Source organism: Saccopteryx leptura, chromosome 3 (genome assembly GCF_036850995.1).
Source record: "Saccopteryx leptura isolate mSacLep1 chromosome 3, mSacLep1_pri_phased_curated, whole genome shotgun sequence".
Classification (NCBI taxonomy): domain Eukaryota; kingdom Metazoa; phylum Chordata; class Mammalia; order Chiroptera; family Emballonuridae; genus Saccopteryx; species Saccopteryx leptura.
Window position 1 is genome coordinate 71,337,955 of NC_089505.1, and position 18,852 is coordinate 71,356,806.

An 18,852-nucleotide genomic window follows, 5' to 3' on the forward strand; every position below is an offset into this window, starting at 1 on the left:
TTTTCTTAAAAACCTTTAGAAAAGAATGTTTCTGTACCTTAATCAAGAATTCCTATACTGGGACTCACCCTAAAGTCATGAGAGTAAAGTATACCTCTAGACAAAGGAATCAAGAGCCCTTCCTTACTCACTCCACTGGTATGTGATTTGGTCTATAAAATCAGCCACAGAGTTGTAGGGACTTTCTACATGATTTGGGATCGTGCCCCATGTAGCTAGCCGGCTAATTAATAAACTCCTCGAAAAATCATTTGGACTTGGTGTCTCTGTATAACCTGAGGATTAGAGTACAATACATTACAACAGTCTCTTTTAAATAAGTAATTCCTGAATATACATTTAGTCATCTTTCTTACTTTGCAGCTTGCACTTTTTCTTATCTCAAGCAGTGACTGCACTCTCCAATACACAGTAGGAAAGTGGGTTTGTCGTGGACATCTGTGTCCTTCCTGATGCCTCCTCATATTACTCACCTGCCACAGTGTCTGCGGTTACCAGTTTTTAGAGGGTAGGATCCTAAAATATGATTCATCTGGGATTACAAGTTTAATGACATAATAATATTTATATTCTTTATTTTTTAAATTTAAGAGAGAGGAGGAGGAGAGAGAGACAGAAACATGGATTTGTTTCTGTATGTGCCCTGGCCAGGACTACAGTATTCTTTAAGACCAAAAAAAGTCTTTTTAATGTGGTCTGTGTCTGCCATTAATTTTTTATATACATTGTGAAAGGCAGAAACTCCGAGACAAACTGAAAATATGAGGCTGGTGTTTTCTCAAATGAAAGTTTATTTTAAAAGCACCTTGCCTGACCAGGAGGTGGCACAGTGGATAGAGCGTCAAACTGGGACGCAGATTACCCAGGTTTGAAACACCGAGGCTTGAGTGCGGGCTCACCAGCTTGAGCTCTGAGTCACTGGCTTCAGCATGACATGGTAGGCATGACCCCATGGTTGCTGGCTTGAGACCAATGTCACTGGCTTGAGCAAGGCTTCAGTCACTTGCTCTACTGAAGCCCCCGGTCAAGGCACATATGAGAAAGCAATCAATGAACAACTAAGGTGCCGCAACAAAGAATTGATGCTTCTGAGCTCTCTTTCTTTCTGCCTGTCCCTCTGTGTCACAGAAAAATAAATAAAAATAAAAAAGCAGCTGGATGGAAGCATACAAGCGGTCGGAGACCAGCAGACAGGCATCAGCCTCAAGCTCAGGAGCAAGCCTTAGATATAGGGGTTGTTACAAGCCTTGGCTGCCTTGGGATCCTTGCACCGGGGTTAACTCAGATTAGCATATTGTGGGTTTTGTGGCTATGGTACTGACTTAGCGTGGGAATTCTGCTGCAGAGACACAGGTTCTCTTTTTTTGTTGTTCTGGCTTAAGGTTTAATCAGTGAGGTTCTTTCTGGTGTCCTTGGTAAATTTTGAAGACAGCCAAGAGGTCAGTCTCCCAGAAATAGCTGGGAGCTGAGTCTGTGGTTAGGCTTTTACAAACAAATGTTGTGATTTAAACTCCCCTAATGGTCAGGTCACTCCCCAGGCAAGCTTTTCCAGACATTCCTGGGAAGGTAAACTTTTGCTACATTTCAAAGTGAAGGCCAGGCAGCTTGAGGTGAATATGAGTTTTCAGGGGCTAATTTACCCCTAACATTCCAGCTTTTTGTTGTTTATGGAAAAGGGCTGAAGGTCTCTTGTCTTCCATGGCTGCTTCCTGCTGGTGGTGGGAGTTCTTGAGTTGCCTTGGAAACTGTATACTAATTTCCACATTGCCCTGTAAGAAAGAAATAGCGGTTTCTGGGGGCAGCCATGTTTTGCTCCCTGCTATGGTGGTATTTACTGCTAGCAGGAATTGCAGGGCCCTCCTGAACCCATCTTTTATATTTTTTAACTCTTTAAGTTTATTTTTTCTAATTCTGTACCATTCCCACTTGGGACCTGAATATACTTGTTGTGGCTGGCCCACGGCATGTCCCAACTCCCGAAGTTATTTTGAGGGTTACCAAGAGAGGGGTGGAGCTGCACTGGCCTTCTGTGCTGGAGTTGCTGAGTCACTGGAATGGGGAGAGACTGGTTGTTGAGGGCTACATCACCATTGGGAGAGAGGTATGTTAAAACACAGGCTCCTGCCCAGGTAGTAGGAAGGCCAAGTAGCGTCCTCTCCACAGAGGAACAACATTCTCTGTTGTGTCAGGCAGGGAGGGAGATGAATTGAGAAGAGGTGAGAAAGAGGGCAGGGAGATGTGCTCCTTTCTTGGGGTTCTGCTGTGCAGACTGATAATGTAGATGCTATTCCTGCTCTAATAAGGGGAGAGAGATGGGTAGTTGCTTGTTGGGTGCAGTGAAAGTGAGGGGGACATCAGGGTGGGAGGTGATCCAGGGGAAAAGGGAGAGGGAGGGATAAGAGGAATTAAAAGAAGGGGCTTGTAATGTAGGAAAGGAGGGAAACGGGACTGGTTGGAGGAAGTGGCAGTTTGCCTCAGGAGACACCTGGTGGTCTATTGGTCACTACCAATGTGTGGTGGGACGTTGCAAAGTAATAATAGTAAAGCTGCGTGATCTTTTTGGCAGGTGGCCAGCTCATCCAGTCCCTGAGGTTCTGCTGAGGCACAGGGGGCTTGACTTGATTTAGTAGGAGAGTGTGTAAAGCAACAGGACCTTTTATAGGGGGAGAGTTAGGAGTGCGCGTTTTTTAACTGTTGGCCTAAGTCAGGAAACGTAGGGAGGCTTGGTAAGTTTGGGCAGTTACATAGTTATGAAGAAGGGAGTTTGCCACTTCAGTAAAACTAGTACCCCTTTGTTCTGTGCGGGTTCGGGTTGTTTTAATGGTGTCCCACTGAGCAAGAGGTACTGGAACAGCAGTGTAGGCGGAGGACAACAGGGAGAGACAGAGCCAGTAACCTTGAGCTAAAGTAGGATTTGTTTATTTAGGAGGGAGTATGTGAGACTAAGAGTTTGTTCTAAATATAAAGGAGGTGGAAAGGACTTCAGCGTGGTGTCAGAATTTACACTGTTAAGACTCCTGAGGAGGAAGAAAGGAATAAGAGTGCTGACTCCTAATTGGGGGTCTCCAAATTGAAAAGTGACTAGAGAATTGGGATCTAGGAGTTGGGAAAATGCTTCCCAAGGAGAATCTAAATCCCCCATTAGGTAGGAGCCCCAGAGGAATGTGAGCATAGGAACCCTTAATGGGAGAGGTGCAGCAGAGAGAACAGAGAGAACAGAGAGGATATTTTGAGGCAGTGGGGTTGGGGGTCAGATAGAGGAGCAGAAAGGGGACAGGCACAAGGGGTGTTACTCACCTGCTGGTTTTTCTGGTATGCGGGAAAGGTGAATATTTGTGGGTCCATTGGGGTCACTTTGGGATTTGTGAGACAGAGTTCTTCCCTGTGACCTGGGTTTTTTTGGGATGCATTTTAGCCCAGAAAGGTGAGCCCAGTTGGGCAGTCCCTTCAGTTTTCCAGCTGTGAGGGTAGTGAGTAGTACCTGGTATGGGCTCTGCCATTTCGGCTGTAATGGTGGGGGGGATGCCTGTCTTTCAGTAGGACCCATCCCCTGGTAAGAAGGGAGCAGAGGGCATTCCTGGTGTGTGGTTGTAGCCAGACCTGACCTGCATGTTCCCTCACAAGTTGTCTGACACGGTTTAGAGTTGGGAGATAGACCCCTAGACGGGTTTCTGTGGGAGGGAAGTTTCCTAACAGGAAAAGCCTTCGTACAGGGGTTTAAAAAGACTACGGGGATGTAGGATCCTTTGGGGTTGCCCGAATCCTCACTAGAGCTATAGGAAGGAGAGAGGTCCAGGATTTTTGAGTTTTTATGCTTAGCTTTGTTAAATGTGTCTAAGCTTTGTCTATTAAAATAGAGGTGATTTTTCCAACCTTTCCTGAAGATTGGGGTCTATCAGGTACATGTAGATTTCAGTGTATGTTGAGGGTGGATGCTGTCCTGTTATTTTGAGATATGAATGCTGGTCTGTTATCAGACTGTAATGATGTTGGAAAGCCAAGTTGGGGAATTATGTGTTGAATGAAGGTCTGGGGCACGTGGGTGAAATCTATTTATCAGTCCTGCCCTGGCACCTGGCCTCTCGCTTGATATGTGGAGAAGGATGGGAAGGATGGGGCCTGACGCTTCCCTGTGCAGAGACTGAGTTGCAGATGGAGCAAGCTTTGCTTCTATGTTGGAGAGTAGTGGTTAAATTTTGGGGATGATAAGAGGTCTCTCAATTGTAGAGAGGTTTGTATCCTATAGGAAAAGAATTATTTTTCACTGCATAAGACGCACTTTTCCCCCCAAAAGTGGAGGGGAAAATGCCCGTGCATCTTAAGGAGCAAATGTTCATTTTTTTTTAACTGATGCGGGTTCCTGGACAATTAGAAGAGTATTTGAACATTAAAGTTTCTTCTCATTTGTTAATAACAGTACTAATGGTTGTTAATACTGCTGTTGAGTTTACACTGTTGAAATATTATTGTGGTTTATTTTTTTAAATATTTTAACACACTGTTTCGTTCAGATTTTTTTTTCTTATTTTTCTCCTTAAAACCCTAGGTACGTCTTATGGTCAGGTACGTCTTATGGAGTGAAAATATGGTATAGATTGTAGGCTAGAGAGAGGTATTAATTCAGCTTGTGGGGATGTGGTCTCTGAGGGAAGGTATTTAGCCTCCATAGTCTGGAGGATGGAGACTGGCATATCCAGCTACCCAAATCCCTTGACGTGTGTAAGAACTGCCATCAGTGAAGCCAGTGTGGTCTGCATTAGGCAGTGGTTGTTCTGTGATGTGGGGATAGAGGCACTTTGAGATGAAGAATGTTTGAACATGAATGAGTGGATCTTGGTCAGGGAGAGGCAGGGGAGTGACAGGATTAAGTTTTGTGCTTTTGGCCAAGGAGACATGTGGGGAAGCTATGAAGATGATATAAAAGACTTGAGTTTGGCAGGGAGGGAGATTGTGTAGCTTTGTGAGCCAGTAAGTTAGAAAGATTGTGGGAGAAAAGAACTGTTGTTGATTTCCTAAAAGTGAGGTTTTTGCTCTCTTATCTCGTTCTAGGTTGTTCATCTGGGAATAATGAGGGAGGGGTGGATAATAGAGTTATTTCCCAGACAACAGAGGAGAGAGGTGTGATCAGTAAGTTGGACAGAAGACTGTGGACCCCAATAATTGAGATGGTGGAAAGAAACAGTTGTCCTGAAAATTTAAAGAGTGTCAGATAAGTGGCCCTCATATCTAATAGGAAAGAAATGGTCTTGCTGGGGACCTGTAGAGTTACCCGAGGGTTTCCCACTCAGATGGTGGAGGTGGAGGCCTATGGTGAGGTCAGGCTCTGCTGGTATTCTTCCCTCCCGCCCCAGGATGTCAAGAAGTCCTGTTGCATCCGAGCCAGTGCCAGGGAGAGGCCTGGACAAGAAGGGATGACTTTCCTGTTTTGAGGGGCTTGTGGGAGGTTTGAATTGTAACGGCCTGTACAATTATAGAGAGAGCAGGGTCTGCTGGTGGCCTGGGATTGGGACAGGAGCAGGTCCAGTGTGCCTCCCGTCTGCACTTGAAGCAGACCCCTGGGGGGTGGGTTAGTTTTATTATATATAATGTTGGGGTTAGAGGAGAAGGAGACTCTATTAAGATTATCATTACAGGTAAACTTGGTATAGAAATGGCTGGAAGCATCCCAGCAGGAAGTGTTGTGGCCGGGCAGTGTCTAGTTTGAATGTATGTAGGGTATGACTGCTGTTTGAGTAAGTTGGACCTATCCTGTGTGTCAGAGTGTAAAATGGGTCAGACAGAGATGCTAATTAGTATTAGCAGGCGTTACAGTAACAGGGATTGCTGGATTGTGTCCAATATCAAGGGATTCTGGACTAGGCCAATATGGTTGTAGCCGAACAATATGTGTGAGATTATCAGGGGCCCCATTACATATGGAGAACTGGAGGGGATTGTCTGATGATAGCATAGCCAGTGGCTGGAGTTTAAGGCAGGAAAGGTTTGGTGATTAAGAATTGTTGTGGTGAGAAATAGGGAATTATTCCCCCATGGATGGAGAGGAAACAAAGGGGACCAGAAATTTATGGACATTATAGAGAGAATAAAACTTAGACAAAATAAGAGAAGTATCATGGATCTGGTATAGAAATAAGGGAAGAACAGGTTGTGACTATGTGTGGTTTTGGGGGAGTGGAATAAAATGATACATGATATGTTTCCAATTGTAGTCTATAAAACTGTCTTGTAAATACTTGTCTTTCTGCACAAACCTTCTACAACCTACACAAACTTTCTGCAACTTACACAAACCTTTTCTATTCAGAAATAACCAACTTACTTTCTTTTCCTTTCAAAAGAACCTTCATACCTTATAGCGTTTATCATTAAAACCATCATTAAAACCTGGGAATCGAACCCAGGTCCCCCGCACGCCAGGCCAACGCTCAACCCTGGCCGGTGGGCTCAGCGGTAGAGCGTTGGCCTGGCGTGCGGGGGACCTGGGTTCGATTCCCGGCCAGGGCACATAGGAGAAGCACCCATTTACTTCTCCAACCCCCCCCCCTCCTCTCTTCCCCTCCCGCAGCCAAGGCTCCATTGGAGCAAAGATGGCCCGGGTGCTGGGGATGGCTCCTTGGCCTCTGCCCCAGGCGCTAGAGTGGCTCTGGTCGCAGCAGGGCGACGCCCCAGAGGACGCATGCAGGAGTCTGTCTGACTGTCTCTCCCCGTTTCCAGCTTCAGAAAAATACAAAAAAAAAACAACAAAAAAAACCCCATACAACTTATTTCCAATTAATCAGAATTGTTTCCAAAAACCTGAATTTTAAGAGAGAACTAAATTTGTAATTAGCAATTTTAGATGGATACTTTTATGAACTGTGGAGGAAAAGTAAAAGATGGGGCCACAAACTAAACCGGACAAGCTCAGGTGAGCCCAGCACAATGGCCTTGTAAACTTAGAGACTCAGGTAAACATTAAAGATGGTTTAAATCAAGCCTTTCTAGCTAAAAGCAGTTTGTGGTAGGTAGTCATATCCTAGGGAGGTGTTTTTTTTGTTTGTCCCTGGCAGCCTTTCAGGATGACTGAAAAGAGGGGAGGGGATGGGCTGCTGAGCAGCTGCTTGCATTTTAAAAGTGCCCTTTTTTCCCTTTGCACTGAGTTTCTGGCTTGACCCCTCTCCCTTTCACAGTCTGCACAGTCTGAAGAGGTGTTCATTTTCTTACTGCTTTAAGAACTACAACAATGTTCAGAGCTCCAGCAAGATATTTTAAGATAGATAAATGACCTGGTTTGTCCCCCCACCCTTTTTTTTTCCAAGTTTTACTGTCTGGATGCGAGGAATAAGATCTTTTTCCTCTGAGCTTTGTAAGGAGAAGTAGGAGGGAAGCCTGAGCCAAAGTGGGGGTGGGGTTAAGAGGATTATGGGTGCTATAGAGAGTGAGGGTGGTATTAATTTTGAAAGACTATCTTGGCCCAGTAACAGGGTGGGACAGGAGGGGAGAGGTAAAAAGACATGTGTGAGGCCCTGGCTGGTTGGCTCAGTGGTAGAGCGTCAGTCCGGCATGTGGAAGTCCCAGGTTCGATTCCCGGGAAGGGCACACAGGAGTAGTGCCCATCTGCTTCTCCATGCTTCCCCCTCTCATTCCTCTCTGTCTCTCTCTCCATTTGGAGCAAAGTTGGCCCGGGCGCTGAGGATGGCTCTCTGGCCTCTGGCTCAGATGCTAGAATGGCTCCAGTTGCAATGGAGCAATGCCCCAGATGGGCAGAGCATTGCTCCTTGGTGGGCATGCCAGGTGGATCCTTGTTGGGCACATGCAGGTGTCTGTCTGACTGTCTCCCTGCTTCTAACTTCAGAAAAATACAAAAAGGAAAAAAAAAAGAAAAGATATGTGTGAAAGGGAGGGATCCTAGCATGTATTGCAGGAGCGTGGTTGACATGGGTGGGTAAATTTGGCCATCAATCCCCACAACAGCCTGACCAGGCGGTGGCACAGTGGATAAATAGAGCGTTAGACTGGGATGTAGAGGACCCAGGTTCGAGACTCCGAGGTCGCCAGCTTGAGCTCAGGCTCATCTGGCTTGAGCAAAAAGCTCACCAGCTTGGACCCAAGGTTGCTGGCTCGAGCAAGGGGTCACTCACTCTGCTGTAGCCCCCAGTCAAGGCACATATGAGAAAGCAATCAATGAACAGCTAAGGTGTCACAACGAAAAACTGATTATTGATGCTTCTCATTTCTCTCCGTTCCTGTCTGTCTGTCTCTATCTATTCCTCTCTCTGACTCTATCCGTCTTTGTAAAAAAACAACAACAAAAACAGAGACTGCAGACTCTTGGAGGGGTCTTTTGTACTCTAGTAAAGTAGAATAAGTTGTCCTGGTATTTATAAGGAAAAAAATTGGCCTACTTGCCACCATCAAGTTTTGCTCAAGGCTCAGAAGATGTGGGCTTTCATCTCCAGGCATCTTTGTTCTTCAGGGGCCAGGCCTATCAGCTCTGGAGAGGAGGGGTCAGCCAGCCTAGGAAAAGATGAGGGTCTTACCTAGAGAGGTCCAATCACAGTCCGACTTCTAATGGGGCCAACTGCAAAGGGAGCCAGGCTTTGAGGGCAGGCCTGGATGAGGACACTTGCTGGCCCAGTGACCGTCATTGGCTCACTTACAGCAAGCACCTGGCTGGGTGGTAATAGGATAATTTTTGCTTTTCGGATCATCCTTAGTGCTCCAGGATTCAGTCTGTGGGCTCTTGATGGCAGAGGCTAACATTTGAAAGTGAGCTAGTTTGTAATTTGGGACTCCTTTGTCCCTATTGTTAAAGATCTTGAAGGCCAAATTTAAAAGGTCTTGTTGGGGAATTTGAGGTTTGTTTTCCAGCTTTAGTAATTTGTGCCGGATGCCGGGTGCAGACTGGGAAGTGAAATTCATGTGAAGCACTACTTGCCCTTCTGCACTAGAGGGGTCTCAGGTCGTATATCTAGGTCAGTTAAGGAAATAGGGTCATGAACTAGGACAGTGCCCTGGACACCAGCTACCTTCCATAAAAGGGATCTCAATGATGGGGGCCGAGGTAGGGGAGGAAGCAGGGCTGAAGATCATCTCAGAGCTGGTCTGCACTGGTGAAGAAGGGGTCCATGGCTGTGCCTGTGGGAAAACCTGGAGGGAGGGGGAGGTGCAGGACAGTGGCCATAGTGAATAGGGAGGGGGCTCTGGTTGCTATGAGGTTGCATCCTGGGAATTAGGAGGTTGAGGAGCAGAGGGAGTAAAAAGAAGAGGCGGGAATGGTGCTCTGTGGTTGGCAAGATCAAAGGAGGAAACTCTAGAAGGGTCCTCCAAGTCAGGGGGATGCTTCCATTTTAAGTGGAGAAGAAACATTTGAGAGGGAGAGCAAGAATCACACAGTGGGTTGTGATCTGAGTGCAAGCAAGGCCTGGATATAGGGGATCTGGGACACTTCGTTTCACTGACAGCCTAAGACCATGATGGCGAACCTATGACAGGCGTGTGAGCACTGACAGGCGTAGCCATTTTCGATGACACGCGGCTGCATGTGGCCACATACCAGAGAAGTATGGGCCGCATGCCAAGAAGGACGTTTCATCCTCGGCTCCTGCACGACGAAGTGCAGTAGCCGAGGATAAAATATTTGCTGTAGTGTAGACACTCTGTGCCAGAGGTCTGTAGGCCAAATCAACAGAACTCCGGCACAGAGTGTCTGGTTCTGGGACTTCCAGTTAGGGGATCTTTGACCTCACTTCTGGCTGGCGGAGCAGGGAGCAGCGGAACGCCTCGGGGGACGCATCTATGGGGGCCCTGTGATCACCATTACCAGCAACCACATAACCACAGCAACCATCATCCAATCTACTGTTCTGGGTGTGGTGGGTTTCTAATTGACCATCATTACTGAGATAAGTGACGGGGAGTCTGGGAGAGGTGAGGGCCTGTGCTATGGGTGCCATTTCCTGCCATTAGAAATAGTGGCAGCCATCTTAATTTACATAAGGTGCAACTTGCAGAATTTCAAGACAGCATGTGGGCTCAGGTGTTTGTTGACTTGAGGTCAAAGCTTGAGAATCTGGAAAGGTGCCGCTTGGAGAATCAAGCTGAGTGCCACTACAAACAGGAAATTTGGAGTGCCTGGAACTGATTACCAGACACTTTTAGCACCCTGAAAAATATAGCAGTGGCTTTACTCACAATTTTTCCCTCTACGTACTTTTTTGTGAGACCTTATTCTAAGTGTTAAATAATATCAAAACCAACAAAAGAAACAGATTGACAGATGAAGTTAGTAGTGCTTGCTTGGGCTTGAAGTGTACACAATACCAACCTTGAACTGAAGATTTAGCCAATGATATTCAGCAACAAAAAAGTCACTAATAGGCAGGTTAGTTAAAGAGTTCCCCCTCCCCCTCACTTATCTTAGTTCACGGCACCCCACAGAAGTTAAATAATATCAAGACCAACAAAAGAAACCGACTGACAGATGAACAAAGAAGTCACTAAGCAGGTAAGTTATATAAATATATAGTTTTTGGTTTGTTAAATATAGTTATATATTACAATTATACATTTTTGGTATTTAAAGTATAAATATTGCAAAATTATGGGGTTTTTCTCAAAGTGACACACCACCCGAGTTATGCTTGGTTTTTTGGTGAATTTTGACACACCAAGCTGAAAAGATTGCCCATCACTGGCCTAAGATCTGATATAAGACTGAGCATTTGGAGGATTCTTTGGAGGCAACCCAGACAGGTTGTCTGTTGGGGATAGTGGGTTGAGAGTTCCCCATGATGTGGAGGGATGAGCGTTTGGACAAGGGAGGCATCCCCGCTGCCTTAGGCCCCTGGAAATGGAGGCTGGCTGCTTTCCAGGCGTCGCTGTAGGGCAGCCCAACCAGAGGCCAATGCCTGGCAAATGCCTGAATGCCCTCTGAACAACGTTGAATGTTTGAGATGGACCATCCTGGATGGTGGAATGAGAGGTGCAGGAGGGTTTGAGAAAGTTTCTGATTTTAGAGTCACTACATTCACTCACCCGAATGTGATTGTTGCCTAGTGTGGATTTGGTGCGCTGAAACAAGATGGTGTCTGGTTTTTGGTTGGTCTCTGCATAGGAAAAGGGAATTTCCCTTCTTGGTGGGTTCAGGAGGCACGGCCAGAGGGTCAGGGAGACCAGTCTCTCAACTCCACGGGCAAGAGAGGCAAGATCTGGAGGTAAGTCTGAGATGGGCTGATACCTCTTACCACTCACCGGGTGTGAAACCTCACCCCTGCTGGGGTCAGCTTTAGACCCTTGACTTGTCTCTGACACAGCTCCTGGGTTTTGGCACCAGAATGAAAGGCAGAAACCATGGGGGCTGAACCAAAAACACGAGGCTAGTCTGTGCCAAAAGGAAAGTTTATTTTGAAAGCACCTGGATGCAAGTGGGCTGAAACCAACAAAGGGTGTCAGCCTGGAGCTGCAGGGATGGAGGGAGCGTTAGATATACGGGTTGCTGCAGGCCTTTGCTGCCATGGGGGTGCCTGCGCCTGGACATGCTTAGATTTAGTATATCTTGATTTGTTGCCTTAATCACAGACTGTCTCTTTTTCCCAACTCTCAGGTTCCTTCGGATGACCTTGTCCCACAGACATTTCTCAGAACCATCCCAGGTTGGGGGCATTTCCTTAAGGGAAGAAGGAGGGTGGGTGAGGCAGATGCTTAATGAAAAAGTTGCCATAGTGAGAAATTGGGTGAGGGGAATTTGAGTTTTAAAGGGGCTCTAGATTTAGAGGACCCATAAACCTAACCATAACAGTGATTATTCAACTGCATATTAAAATTAAACTTCTTTTTCCTGACCAGGCGGTAGCGCAGCAGATAGAGCATCGGACTAGGATGCAGAAGACCCAGGTTAGAAACGCCAAAGTGCCCAGCTTGTACACAGCTCATCTGGTTTCCGTGCGAGGTCGCGGGCTTGAGTGTGGGAGCACAAACACGACCCCATGGTCACTAGCTTTAGCCCAAAGGTCACTGGCTTGAGGCTGAAGGTTGCTGGCCTGAGCCCATGTCGCTGGCTTGAACAAGGGGTCACTTGCTCTGCTATAGTTACTTGGTCAAGGCGCATATGAGAAAACAATCAATGAACAACTAAGGTGCCACAACGAAGAATTGATGCTTCTCATCTCTCCCTTCCTGTCTGTTTGTTTCTATTTGTCCCTCTCTCTGACTCTCTCACTGGCTCATCCAAAAAAATAAATAAATAAATAAACAAACAAAAAAATAACAAAATAAAACTGCTTTCACTCTATAGATGTATCATATAAAGTGAAAATGTGCAGGAAAACTAACATTTCCTTTATATCATCGAAAGCATATCACACCATTAACCAGCACGGTGTTGATACAGGAATGCCTCACATTTCATGATGTGACTGTGGACTTCACCCGGGAGGAGTGGCAGCTCCTGGACCCCGATCAGAAGGACCTGTACCGGGACGTGATGTTGGAGAACTACAGCCACCTGGTGTCATTGGGTGAGGACAGCTCCCCTGTGTCACTTAGAAGGTGTCTGTCAGTGGGTTTTTCCCCCTCAGTTGCTTACCTCTCCTGAATAACTACAGTTCTCTGAAAGGTAGAACCTCAGATCCTTCCATTACCTCAGACAAGAAGGTATAACATTCTGCCTCCTGCGACAACAGACTTTGTGTTACAGATGTGAAGCGTGTTCATTCCCTGAAATGTAACATTGTTCATCTTGTCTGACTGCAGCTCAGTTCAGTAAGTTTAAGTCTTGTGTCATTTTTCCCTCTGAGCAGGGTATCAATCCAGCAAACCCGATGCGCTTTCCAAGTTGGAGCGAGGGGAAGAACCGTGGACAGTAGGGGATGAACCCCAACATCTGCTCTGTCCAGGTGAGTGAGTGAGAATCAGCAAGGTGGGGGACCAGGGAGTCAGAGAAGGTGTCAGAGCCATGACAGTGAATGTGGAAACCAAAGAAAAACATACCTTTTTTTCTTTCTCATTAGAGCAACGATCCCTGTTTATTCTTTCTCCGGGGTCCCCAAACTACGGCCCGCGGGCCACATGCGGCCCCCTGAGGCCATTTATCCAGCCCCTGCCGCACTTCTGGAAGGGGCACCTCTTTCGCTGGTGGTCAGTGAGAGGAGCATAGTTCCCATTGAAATACTGGTCAGTTTGTTGATTTAAATTTACTTGTTCTTTATTTTAAATATTGTATTTGTTCCCGTTTTGTTTTTTTTTACTTTAAAATAAGATATGTGCAGTGTGCATAGGGATTTCTTCATAGTTTTTTTTATAGTCCGGCCCTCCAGTGGTCTGGGGGACAGTGAACTGGCCCCCTGTGTAAAAAGTTTGGGGACCCCTGTTCTTTCTACATCTTGTTTTGTTTGCATAGTTTTCTTCTTCCTAGGATTCTCAGATCTTTCTGTTCTTCATCCTCGGCCTCAGTGTCTCTGCCTGTTTCCCCCTTTCTTGCTATGAAATTTTACTTTTCTTGCCTCTCTAGAAAGACAGTACTTTGAATTCATCACATTCTTCTAACTGCTGCGCCTTCCTGCCCTGTTTGGAAATAACGATTTCTCTTCATAGCTTTCAGCCCCACCTTGGAGGCTGTGTCCCCGTGACAGCCTGGTTTTCATGCTGCATTTATTTCGTTCTTTGTCCACCTCCTTCAAACGATTTTCATAAGCAGTTCTCATCAGTCTTGAATGTTTCAGCAGTTCCCCTAAGTGAACCTTTTTCTGTTCTGTGAGATGGACTCCAACATTAACATCTCTTTAATATTGTCTAATACCCACTTCCTTCCTGTGCACTGTACTCATTGCCACGGCAGCTGGCCTCTGATTTATCCTTTTCCATGTGGGAGCAGGAATCACCTGAACTCCATTCTTTTTTTACACTGAGTTTCCTTTTCTGCACTAGACATTTTAAATTCTTTCCATTGTGACATCACTTGAGATGTTCTCTCTATACTGAGTTCTCTTTTTTTGTTGTTATTTTTTCTTTTTCGCTCTCTTATAAAGCTCTGTGTTGTTTTATTTGATTAACAAGGAAAGTTCCTGTTAACATGCCACATGAGTTCGAGTGTAAACGAGGTCCTAACGTGTGTGTGCTTCACATGCCATCCTTCCGAGTTTGTCTAAATCAGATTGTCTTCATTGTTAGATGTTATCGCTGCATTTGTTTTCCTAAAGTTTCTGATTTTACCTCATATATTTGTTTTCTTTAGATTTAATTCACATAATAATTTAGCCATTTAACTGAAAAGTTAATTAGTTTTTAGTATATATATTTAGTTGTGCAACCATCACCATACTCAATTTTGGAACATTTTATGTGTACATATTTTCATGGTGGGTTTTCTTTTTTGGTTGGTTTGTTTTGTATTTTTCTGAAGTGAGAAGTGGGGAGGGGGATGCAGAGAGACAGACTCTCATATGTGCCCAAACGGGATCCATTGGGCATTCCCACCAGGGGTCGATGCTCTGCCCATGGGAGGCATTGCTCTGATTCAAATGGAGCCATCGATGCAAATGGAGCCATTCTAGCGCCTGAGGCAGAGGCCATGGAGCCTTTCTCAGCGCCCAGGCCAGCTTTGCTCCATTGGAGCCTTAGCTGCAGGAGGGGAAGAGAGAGACAGAGAGAAAGAGGAAGGGGAAGGATGGAGAAGCAAATGGGCGCTTCTCCTGTCCCCTGGCTGGGAATCGAACCCGGGACTTCCACATGCCGGGCTGATGCTCTACCACTGAGCTAGACAACCAGGACCCAGTGTTTTTTATTTCTATACCTTTGTAGCAGCTTTCAAAATTGGAAAGAGTGAATTCTCCAGTGGCACTCCTCTCTTTCCAGATCACTTTGACATCTTCATTTTTAAATTTTCATTTGAATTTTAGAATGAGCTTGTGAATTTCTACAAAACAAAGCAGCTAGGATTTTGATAGGGATTACATTGACTCTATCTCATTGGGTAGTAAGTTCATTTTAACTATATTCTTCATCATAATATAGGATCATTGGGTGTTTTTCTTTCTAATTAGGTCTTTAATTTCTTCCAACAAAGTTGTATAAGTTTCAGAATAAAACCTTTAAGCCTTTCCTTTCTTAGGTTGTACCTGTGTATGATATTGTCTTTTATTATGCAGTAATTGGAATTGTGTTCTTGATTGCATTTTTCAGTATTTATCACTAGGATATAAAAATGAAATTGATTACTTTTCCATCATCTTTTGGTGTCACTTAGTCTCGAGTATCCAAGTTTCCTGTCATATGAAATGGCCCTTTCTCCTGCAGTGATCTCCGTGATATGCGATCGTCTTGACTGGACAGTTTCTGTGCTTTATGGAAACTCTTTTTAGGGTGGTCCATACCTGTGATTGCCGCCTTCAGTTGATGTGATTGCTTTATTTCTGTAAAACTTGCTTTTTTTTTTGTATTTTTCCGAAGTTAGAAGCGGGAGGTAGTCAGACAGACTCCTGCATGTGCCCCACTGGGATGCATCTGGCAAACGCACTGGGGGGCAATGCTCTGCCCATCTGAGATGGTGCTCTGTTGCAGCGAGAGCCATTCTAGCACCTCAGGCAGAAGCCATGGAGCCATCCTCAGTGCCTGGGCCAACTTTGCTCCAATGAAGCCTTTTGCTGGGGGAGGGGGAGAGAGAGAGAGAGAGAGAGAGGAAGGAGAAGGGGAAGGGTGGAATAGCAGATGGTGCTTCTCCTGTGTGCCGTGATCGGAAATCGTACCCAGGACTTCCACACACCGGGCCAACACGTTACCGCTGATCCAACCGGCCAGGGCCTATAAAACTTGCTTTTTGATATCCTGATAGTTTTCAGCTAACAACAGTACAAAAAAAGATAGAGAAAAAAAAAGTAGTCCTATGTCTCATCTTCACAGTACCTTTAGTCTCAACAGAAGTACTATATACAATAAAAAGTTATATCTTAGATTAAAAACGGTTGCAAGAAAAATTAACCCAGCAATGTAAAAAAAGTGTCTGTTTTTTGCCAGAATTGTACTTTCAGGAGTGGGTGTGGCTCTTCAGTAAGGCTTTTTTTTTTTTTAAAGGGAGAAAGAGAGGAAGATAGGAAGGTAAAGAGATGAGAAGCATCAACTCGTAGTTGTGGCACTTTAGCTGTTCACTGATTGCTTCTCACACGTGCCTTGATGGGGGCTCCATGAAAGCTAGTGAGCTCTTGTTCAAGCCAGAGACCATGGGCTTCAAGCCAGTGACCATGGGATCATGTCAGTGATCTCAGACTAAGCCAGCAATCCTGTACTCAAGCTGATAAGCCCACACTCATGCCAGCGACCTCAGTGTTGTGAGTCAGCTCCCAGAGTTTTCCAAATATGAGACTATGGGGGGGGGGGTTCAAAGAGCTGAACCTGAATGTGTTTGAGGAACTCTCAGAAACCTTGTCTGGATATTGCATAATTAGGAAGAGAGGAAATGACGGGAGACAAGGACAATGAGGTGGCAGCAGGAAGTTCTGAGATACTTGATAAGTGGACACACGTCACATATCAAGGCTATTTAAATCCTTGCATTCATTACAAATGATTTGAGAAACCAGTAGGAACTTTTGAGTAGAAGACTGGCATTATTTAAGTAATTTTAAAATTGAATTACCTTGGCTCTGGCCAGTTGGCTCAATGCTAGAGCGTCGGCCCAGCCTGAGGATGTCTTAGGTTTGACGCTTGGTCAGGGTACACAAGAAAAGTGACCACCTGCTTCTCCACCTCTCCCATTTTCTCTCTCTCCCCCTCCTGCAGCCATCGATTGATTGGTTCCAGTGCATGGGCCTCGGGCTCTGAGGATAGTTCCATGGAACCTTCATCTCAGGCACTAAAAAATACCGCTGTTGCGAGCGTGGCCCCAAATGGGCAGAGCATCGGCTCGCACAAGGATGCCAAGTGGATCCTGGTCAAGGTGCATGCAGGAGTCTGTCTCTATCTCCCCTCCTCTCACTTGGAAAAAGAAGGGGGAAAAAATGAGCCACCTTACCTATTGTTTAGAAAGTAGACATTATCAGGGAAGAGAGTGTGCTGTTATAATCCCGGTTATAATTTGTGACAACAGAACACTGCAGATTAAATTTCAAATATAAAAGATGTATGAGACAAAATTTAAGAGTGATGTGCAAAGTCCTAAGTTCCCTGAGCTAATAAAGAGAGCCATTTCAAAGTGTCTAAAGTTAAGAGACAGAAAGCAAAAGTCATAGCAGGTGTTCCCCTGTTACCATGCCTGGTGGAGAGGGTCACCCATCAGGAAATAGCATGCTGCCTCTGGTAGTCGAGGACTTTAGTCCCACAATCACAGGAAATGAATTCTGCCAACAACCACTGAACTTGGAAGAGGTCCCAGCTCCGGATGAGTTCACAAGGCCTGGCTGACATCTTCACGCAGTTTTGAAACCCTGAGAAAAGGACTCAATTAGACAAAGGGCTATATGCTTGGACTCCTGACCCAGGGAAACAGATAAGACATGTTTATTGTCTGAAAAACTTTTCTGATTGATAACATGTGTGAAGGATTGCCGACCAGAGAAGCTGACCCAGCTGGGCTGTCTAGCCCCCAAAGTGAAAAGGTTACAGTGTTTAACAAACCTTGGGCACACCAAAGCAGGATTCCACCATAAATCACATTGTTCACATACACTGTCTGGTATGGCCTAATTCCTTAGTGGTAGAGTGTCGGCCAGGCATGTGGAAGTCCCTGTTTCGATTCCTGGTCAAGGCACACAGGAGAAGCGCCCATCTGCTTCTCCACCCCTCTCCCTCTTATTTCTCTCTGTCTCTCTCTTCCCCTCTGGCAGCCAAGGCTCCATGGGAGCAAAGATTGCCCAGGCTCTGAGAATGGCTCCATCGCCTCCGCCTCAGGTGCTAGAAGAGCTCCTTCCACAGTGGAGCAAGGCCCGATCGGCAGCGCATTGCCCCTTGTGGACATGCCGTGTGGATCCCAATTGGATGCATGGGGGAGTCTGTCTGCCTCCCCGCTTCTAACTTTGGAAAAATACACACACAAAAAAAGACACATCCATCAGGCAAGATATCTCAGGGAGTCACAGGTTATTCACCAGTAATGACTCAGGGCCAGTCTTCTCTTTGGTATGTGTGCAGATGGTGGGTCCGTGCCTGCTGAGTTAGCACTTGACTGCATGTCATCCTCCCTCTTGATGTAAGAACATAGGAAGGACATTGTGTTCCAGGAAGACCGTTAGTTTGTGACTTGATTTCAGGATCTCTTGTCCAGCTTGGAGATAGTGTTCTGGGAGGGTTAGGGTGTTGGCAGAATGAAGAAGAATGGCATGTGGTTGGAATACAATAACCCTCCTCAGTCTGTTACACTTCCCTGGAAATCAGATGCTGAGGGTCCACGCATGTTCTCACCACGTATTTGTTCTGTCCACCTGGCTCTGCGAGTGCACCTGATCACACTGCCTAGTGTTTGGTGCTCTTTGGTTGCTTTACTGAATTCCAGAACCATGTGCCTCACCTTTTATTCTACATGTTTTGAAACACTGTATTATTTAGTAATCTTGTTTTCTATATGTTAATGAGATCCATGCTACTGTTTCAGATAAGAACTTATTTAAGATGTACATGTTCCCTTGGTTTCTTCCTTTGTTACTTGGCTGTGCAATAATAATCTTAAACTTTGTTTCACAATGAACTACAGGTTTTACTTATTCTGGACTTCAGTGATTTTCCTCATTTTACTAATAGGCATTTGACCTACTCAGTGGCTCAAGTCACGTAACCTTTTTTTCATTTTTTATTATTAACTGAGGTGGGGACACAGAGAGACAGACTCCCACATGCCCCCCTACTTGGATCCACGCCCCCGCTGTTGCTCTGTCCATCTGGGGCCAT

General features: G+C 45.6%; 1 protein-coding gene across 5 annotated transcripts in view; it reads left to right on the forward strand.

Moving 5' to 3' along the window:
- LOC136399222 (zinc finger protein 615-like) overlaps positions 1–18,852 on the forward strand; it is a 265,085-nt gene that overhangs the window by 3,839 nt on the left and 242,394 nt on the right. For 2 of the 5 annotated variants that reach the window (XM_066374197.1, XM_066374195.1), the window contains exons 2-6: positions 10,403–10,486; positions 11,585–11,633; positions 11,827–11,874; positions 12,371–12,497; positions 12,780–12,875. The exons of 1 other annotated variant lie outside the window; for it this stretch is intronic. In XM_066374197.1, coding sequence (XP_066230294.1) covers positions 11,595–11,633; positions 11,827–11,874; positions 12,371–12,497; positions 12,780–12,875 — 310 coding nt within the window. In that variant the 5' untranslated portion in view covers positions 10,403–10,486; positions 11,585–11,594. Of the gene's footprint in view, positions 1–9,915; positions 10,487–11,584; positions 11,634–11,826; positions 11,875–12,370; positions 12,498–12,779; positions 12,876–18,852 lie in introns of those variants that run through there. 2 more of the 5 variants (XM_066374196.1, XM_066374204.1) reach the window with 2 other exon arrangements.